The sequence below is a fragment of the Symphalangus syndactylus genome, chromosome 1 (assembly GCF_028878055.3).
Source record: "Symphalangus syndactylus isolate Jambi chromosome 1, NHGRI_mSymSyn1-v2.1_pri, whole genome shotgun sequence".
Classification (NCBI taxonomy): domain Eukaryota; kingdom Metazoa; phylum Chordata; class Mammalia; order Primates; family Hylobatidae; genus Symphalangus; species Symphalangus syndactylus.
The window spans coordinates 85,430,216-85,438,282 of record NC_072423.2 but is presented as its reverse complement, the minus strand read 5'-3'; the positions used below and the strand labels follow the sequence as shown (position 1 = coordinate 85,438,282).

General features: G+C 39.8%; 1 protein-coding gene across 1 annotated transcript in view; it reads left to right on the top strand.

Annotated features, from left to right (window-relative positions):
* The first annotated feature begins 389 nt into the window (after positions 1–389).
* The window catches only part of LOC129488605 (putative fatty acid desaturase 2-like protein FADS2B), a 40,320-nt gene continuing 32,642 nt past the window's right edge, over positions 390–8,067 (top strand). The window contains 1 exon segment of the mRNA XM_055291038.2: positions 390–710. Coding sequence (XP_055147013.2) covers positions 390–710 — 321 coding nt within the window.

Sequence of the window (8,067 nt, the reverse complement as noted above, 5' to 3'; positions counted from 1 at the left end):
GCTTAGTCCCTCCTCTCTCAGGGAGGGCCACAACATGAGGCCAGAGTGTGATTGGCCTAGGGTCTTTACTAAGGAGCATTTAATGATGAAGGAGGATGCTTCCAAGAGCCTAGGCAGCAGAGAGAGGAGAGGTGAAGAGAGAAAGAAGGAAGGAAGGTGGCCTAGCCTTCATCAAGGCAGAAAAGATTCAGGACAGGCAAAGAAGTGAGAAGTTGGGAAGGTGCTCACTATCAGGTTTGTGAAAAGACAGTTAGGCTCAGAAGTTTTCGGTGTAGGTATCATACTGCAATGGAATGAAAAGGGAGAAAGGCAGTCATTTTATGGTTCAATCAGAGGTGAGGATTAGAAATCTCAAGCATTAACCCAGAAATCCTAGGGATTCAGCGACAATGAAATTTGAAGAAAAGTATGGGGACAATGGGAGCATTGTAGGAAGGAATCAGTCATACCCGGGTGAGAAGCATCAGCCAAAAGGAAAACCCATAGCAAATGGGGAAGCTGAGGTCGATGCAAAGCAGGAGGCAAATGGGAAATGCAGCGTGCCCAGGAAAAGCTTCAACATGTATACCTGGCAGGAGATCCAGAAGCATAATCAGAAGACCGACCAGTGGCTGATCAACAGTTGCAAGGTTTACAATGTCTCCAGCTGGGCCGACAGGCATCCAGGTGGGCGCCGGGTCCTCAACCACTGTGCTGGGGAAAATGCCACGGTAAGAAACTCCAAGCTTTCCCCACAACCCTCTCCGTCTTTCCCCCAGATGCTGGGTGGCTGAGATCTTGGCTCTCCTCCCAAAAGCATTCCACAATCACTCATCTCCTCCCAAACCAATTTTTCAGGACTCCTCTCTAGCAAAATTTTAGTAGTAAATTAAGCCTCAAAGTCTAGCTATGTGCTGCACCTGGTTTGGGATGAGTTCAGATGCTGCCAGTGAATACTATGTTGGCATATTCTGAGTTTTGTTTTATTCTTTGGTTTTGCTTCATTTTGAAGCTGAGTCACTGTCTTATAAGAAGAAAATGACAAATGTGAGAGTAAAATCTGGAAAAAAATAACATCTGAACCCAAATACAAATTTATAAGACTCTTACAAAGTTGACATTCAAAGATGTAAATAACATGTCACACAGCAAGCAAGTAATGGTGCCAAATTTTGAAATCAGGTCGGTTTGATCCTAAAGCACTAAATATCAGGATTGTAAAAAACAAAATAAAATTTCTACTTAATATTTGCTAAAAAGGTGTCTCAAAATCTTAAATGCCTTAAGGAATCTCTTTTAAAATATTCCCTCACCAGCAACGGAACAAAGCTGGATGGATGATGACTTTGACGAGTTGAGAGAAGAAGGCTTCAGACGATCAAACTACTCTGAGCTACGAGAGGAAATTCAAAACAATAGCAAAGAAGTTAAAAACTTTGAAAAAAAATTAGAAGAATGGATAACTAGAATAACCAATGGAGAGAAGGGCTTCAAGGAGCTGATGGAGCTGAAAGCCAAGTTTCGAGAACTACGCGAAGATTGCAGAAGCCTCAGTAGCAGATGCGATCAACTGGAAGAAAGGGTATCGCTGATGGAAGATGAAATGAATGAAATGAAGAGAGAAGGAAAGTTTAGAGAAAAAAGAATAAAAAGAAATGAACAAAGCCTCCAAGAAATTTGGGACTATGTGAAAAGACCAAACCTTCGTCTGATTGGTGTACCTGAAAATGATGGGGAGAATGGAACCAAGTTGGAAAACACTCTGCAAGATATTATCCAGGAGAACTTCCCCAATCTAGCAAGGCAGGCCAGCATTCAGATTCAGGAAATACAGAGAACGCCACAAAGATACACCTTGAGAAGGGCAACTCCAAGACACATAATTGTCAGATTCACCAAAGTTGAAATGAAGGAAAAAATGTTAAGGGCAGCCAGAGAGAAAGGTCGGGTTACCCACAAAGGGAAGCCCATCAGACTAACAGTTGATCTCTCAGCAGAAACTCTACAAGCCAGAAGAGAGTGGGGGCCGATATTCAACATTTTTAAGAAAAGAATTTTCAACCCAGAATTTCCTATCCCGCCAAACTAAGCTTCATAAGTGAAGGAGAAATAAAATACTTTACAGACAAGCAAACCCTGAGTGATTTTGTTACCACCAGGCCTGCCCTAAAAGAGCTCCTGAAGGAAGCACTAAACATGGAAAGGAACAACCGGTACCAGCCACTGCAAAAACATGCCAAACTGTAAAGACCATCGAGGCTAGGAAGAAACTATAGCAACTAACGAGCAAAATAACCAACTAACATCATAATGACAGGATCAGATTCACACATAACAATATTCACGTTAAATGTAAATGGGCTAAATGCTCCAATCAAAAGACACAGACTGGCAAACTGGATAAGGAGTCAGGACCCATCAGTGTGCTGTATTCAGGAAACCCATCTCACGTGCAGAGACACATATAGACTCAAAATAAAGGGATGGAGGAAGATCTATCAAGCAAATGGAAAACAAAAAAAGGCAGGGGTTGCAATCCTAGTCTCTGATAAAATAGACTTTAAACCAACAAAGATCAACAGAGACAAAGAAGGCCATTACATAATGGTAAAGGGATCAATTCAACAAGAAGAGCTAACTATCCTAAATATATATGCACCCAACACAGGAGCACCCAGATTCATAAAGCAAGTCCTCAGTGACCTACAAAGGGACTTAGACTCCCACACAATAATAATGGGAGATTTTAACACCCCACTGTCAGCATTAGACAGATCAATGAGACAGAAAGTTAACAAGGATATCCAGGAATTGAACTCAGCTCTACATATAGTGGACCTAATAGACATCTACAGAACTCTCCACCCCAAGTCAACAGAATATACATTTTTTTCGGCACCACACCACACCTATTCCAAAATTGACCACATAGTTGGAAGTAAAGCTCTCCTCAGCAAATGTAAAAGAACAGAAATTATAACAAACTGTCTCTCAGACCACAGTGCAATCAAACTAGACCTCAGGATTAAGAAACTCACTCAAAACCGCTCAACTACATGGAAACTGAACAACCTGCTCCTGAATGACTATTGGGTACATAATGAAATGAAGGCAGAAATAAAGATGTTCTTTGAAACCAACGAGAACAAAGACACAACATACCAGAATCTCTGGGACACGTTCAAAGCGGTGTGTAGAGGGAAATTTATAGCACTAAATGCCCACAAGAGAAAGCAGGAAAGATCCAAAATTGACACCCTAACATCACAATTAAAAGAACTAGAAAAGCAAGGGCAAACACATTCAAAAGCTAGCAGAAGGCTAGAAATAACTAAAATCAGAGCAGAACTGAAGGAAATAGAGACACAAAAAACCCTTCAAAAAATTAATGAATCCAGGAGCTGGTTTTTTGAAAAGATCAACAAAATTGATGGACCGCTAGCAAGACTAATAAAGAAGAAAAGAGAGAAGAATCAAATAGATGCAATAAAAAACGAAAAAGGGGATATCACCACCGATCCCACAGAAATACAATCTACCATCAGAGAATACTACAAACAACTCTATGCAAATAAACTAGAAAATCTAGAAGAAATGGATAAATTCCTCGACAAATACACCCTCCCAAGACTAAACCAGGAAGAAGTTGAATCTCTGAATAGACCAATAACAGGTTCTGAAATTGTGGCAATAATCAATAACTTACCAACCAAAAAGAGTCCAGGACCTGATGGATTCACAGCTGAATTCTACCAGAGGTACAAGGAGGAACTGGTACCATTCCTTCTGAAATTATTCCAATCGATAGAAAAAGAGGGAATCCTCCCTAACACATTTTATGAAGCCAGCATCGTCCTGATACCAAAACCTGGCAGAGACATAACCAAAAAAGAGAATTTCAGACCAATATCCTTGATGAACATTGATGCAAAAATCCTCAATAAAATACTGGCAAACAGAATCCAGCAGCACATCAAAAAGCTTATCCACCATGATCAAGTGGGCTTCATCCCTGGGATGCAAGGCTGGTTCAACATATGCAAATCAATAAATGTAATCCAGCATATAAACATAACCAAAGACAAAAACCACATGATTATCTCAATAGATGCAGAAAAGGCCTTTGACAAAATTCAACAACCCTTCATGCTAAAAACTCTCAATAAACTAGGTATTGATGGGACGTATCTCAAAATAATAAGAGCTATCTACAACAAACCCACAGCCAATATCATACTGAATGGGCAAAAACTGGAAGCATTCCCTTTGAAAACTGGCACAAGACAGGGATGCCCTCTCTCACCGCTCCTATTCAACATAGTGCTGGAAGTTCTGGCCAGAGCAATCAGGCAGGAGAAGGAAATAAAGGGTATTCAATTAGGAAAAGAGGAAGTCAAATTGTCCCTGTTTGCAGATGACATGATTGTATATCTAGAAAACCCCATTGTCTCAGCCCAAAATCTCCTTAAGCTGATTAGCAACTTCAGCAAAGTCTCAGGATACAAAATTAATGTACAAAAATCACAAGCATTCTTGTACACCAATAACAGACAAACAGAGAGCCAAATCATGAGTGAACTCCCATTCACAATTGCTTCAAAGAGAATAAAATACCTAGGAATCCAACTTACAAGGGTTGGAAGGACCTCTTCAAGGAGAACTACAAACCACTGCTCAATGAAATAAAAGAGGATACAAACAAATGGAAGAACATTCCATGCTCATGGGTTGGAAGAATCAATATCGTGAAAATGGCCATACTGCCCAAGGTAATTTATAGATTCAATGCCATCCCCATCAAGCTACCAATGACTTTCTTACAGCATTGGAAAAAACTACTTTAAAGTTCATATGGAACCAAAAAAGAGCCCGCATCGCCAAGTCAATCCTAAGCCAAAAGAACAAAGCTGGAGGCCTCACGCTACCTGACTTTAAACTATACTACAAGGCTACAGTAACCAAAACAGCATGGTACTGGTACCACAACAGAGACATAGATCAATGGAACAGAACAGAGCCCTCAGAAATGATGCCGCATAGCTACAACTATCTGATCTTTGACAAACCTGTCAAAAACAAGAAATGGGGAAAAGATTCCCTATTTAATAAATGGTGCTGGGAAAACTGGCTAGCCATATGTAGAAAGCTGAAACTGGATCCCTTCCTTACACCTTATACAAAAATTAATTCAAGATGGATTAAAGACTTACATGTTAGACCTAAAACCATTAAAATCCTACAAGAAAACCTAGGCAATACCATTCAGGACATAGGCGTGGGCAAGCACTTCATGTCTAAAACACCAAAAGCAATGGCAAGAAAAGCCAAAATCGACAAATGGGATCTCATTAAACTAAAGAGCTTCTGCACAGCAAAAGAAACTATCATCAGAGTGAACAGGCAGCCTACAGAATGGGAGAAAATTTTTGCAACCTACTCATCTGACAAAGGGCTAATATCCAGAATCTACAATGAACTCAAACAAATTTACAAGAAAAAAACAAACAACCCCATCAAAAAGTGGGCAGAGGACATGAACAGACACTTCTCAAAAGAAGACATTTATGCAGCCAAAAAACACATGAAGAAATGCTCCTCATCACTGGCCATCAGAGAAATGCAAATCAAAACCACAGTGAGATACCATCTCACACCAGTTAGAATGGCCATCATTAAAAAATCTGGAAACAACAGGTGCTGGAGAGGATGTGGAGAAATAGGGACACTTTTACACTGTTGGTGGGACTGTAAACTAGTTCAACCATTGTGGAAGTCAGTGTGGCGATTCCTCAGGGATCTAGAACTAGAAATACCATTTGACCCAGCCATCCCATTACTGGGTATACACCCAAAGGATTATAAATCATGCTGCTATAAAGACACATGCACATGTATGTTTATTGTGGCACTATTCACAATAGCAAAGAGTTGGAACCAACCCAAATGTCCAACAACGATAGACTGGATTAAGAAAATGTGGCACATATACACCATGGAATACTATGCAGCCATAAAAATTGATGAGTTCGTGTCCTTTGTAGGGACATGGATGAAACTGGAAAACATCATTCTCAGTAAACTATCGCAAGGACAAAAAACCAAACACCGCATGTTCTCACTCATAGGTGGGAATTGAACAATGAGAACTCATGGACACAGGAAGGGGAACATCACACTCCGGGGACTGTTGTGGGGTGTGGGGAGGGGGGAGGGACAGCATTAGGAGATACACCTAATGCTAAATGACGAGTTAATGGGTGCAGGAAATCAACATGGCACATGGATACATATGTAACAAACCTGCACATTGTGCACATGTACCCTAAAACCCTAAAGTATAAAAAAAAAATAAAAATTAAAAAACAAAACAAAACAAAACAAAAAAAAATATTCCATAAAGAAGTCAGTTTTCTCTCAAATTGGGACTTTTATTTCCCACACTGTACAGACGAAGAAACAGAATTAGAGGAACTAAACAACTAACTCAAGATCAAAAATTAATATATGACAGAATAGAAATTTAAATGCAGGCTTTTAAAAAGTACGTGGCTCCTGTTGGTTTTACAGTTTAGCATACAACTTCTTTAACTGGTTTTAAAGATCGGATTGAAAACATTATTTTGCTAAGTACCAGTCTATACATGGTGCTGTACTAATAATAACAAAATTCACAATTACCTGCAAGATTTCATCTTTTGATGCCATCTGCATCTCTTTTCCTCAGTTCATATTTTCCCCCCAATTTCTCATCCCTCTTCTCTGTCTAGGTTCTTGTTCTTCTACCATCTTCCTATCTTGTTTCTACAATCAGATGAATACCTTTCTGAGTATGCCCTGCTACAGCCCCACCACTTCTCTCAGATATACTTTTTAAACAAAGTTCAAACTTTCCTTGGAAAATAAGCATGAGCTTGTACACAGTGCCCAGAAATCAGAGAGCAGAGGGTAGAAGAAGAAAGAGGAAGAGCATTTATGTAAGAACAACAGAAGAAAAAAAAAACAAGAAGAAAATGTAAAGCATACTACAGATGCCTATCTATCCCACCCTCTCATTTCCACAACTCACAGAAAATACAGAGGCTTTGCTAACACAAGTCACAGAATTAGCTCAGAGGATGTGTTCGCAAAGACATGAACCTTCAACCACCTTAAAAATAACTGATAGCCTCACTCAGTTTGAGGCAGCCCAGATAGACGATAAAGTTTTGATTTGCTAATGATTTTTATCTCCTAGAAGTCAAGAAAAGACCCTGAGTTTGTGTCCAATTATAGCTAACAAGGAGGAACTGACTAATATAATAGAAACCATCAGAATCTTTTGGGAAAATACCCATGCCGCCTTAGGATTTACCTATGTCAAGGAAGAAAATCATAAGTTGGTCAGTAATGTATCTTAGACTTTAGGAAAATAGATAAAAAATGTCCAGAGAAAAGATTCTCCTAGAGAAAATGGCTTAAGAAGAAACGGAGAGTGCCAGAACAATCCACAGTACTCCATGACTCAGAGTACAGGGAGCCTGAGCTTTGGAATATGTTATGTGAACCTAGGAATGTTATTGGGATGTTCTGAGCCTCAGCTTCTTCATCTGCAAAATGAGGCTGACATTACCCATCTGAGTGATTTATGGCAAATAGAACCAACGCATGTAAAGTGTTTGTCGTTGGTGCCAGATACTTAGTAAAAGTTCATTCAATCATAGCTATTATCAGTCTTATCACCAGCATCTTTATCCTCAGAAATATAATTATTATTTCTTGTTTGTTCACCACTAGCTTAGAAATCCTGTTTATATTTGGTGTCGTCTGATTGGGAACAGAGGGCTATATAATGAAGCATCATGCTTTCCAATGAAGGAAGGAAGATCATAAAGTCAGAAGGCCTGAGATCAAATGCTTACCCTATAGCTTAAGAGATGTTTGCAGGTCTAGCCTCTGAGTGGCAAGTGTGAGGCAAAGTACTCTCACTGTGTGCCAGCCCCGGGCCCATGGCTGCACCTGCCCAGAGAAAGCACCCTTTTCTTATATACATAGTAACTCTTCTCTAGGTCTCCATCATCCTCATAAAAGGTGAATGATGGTATCTACATA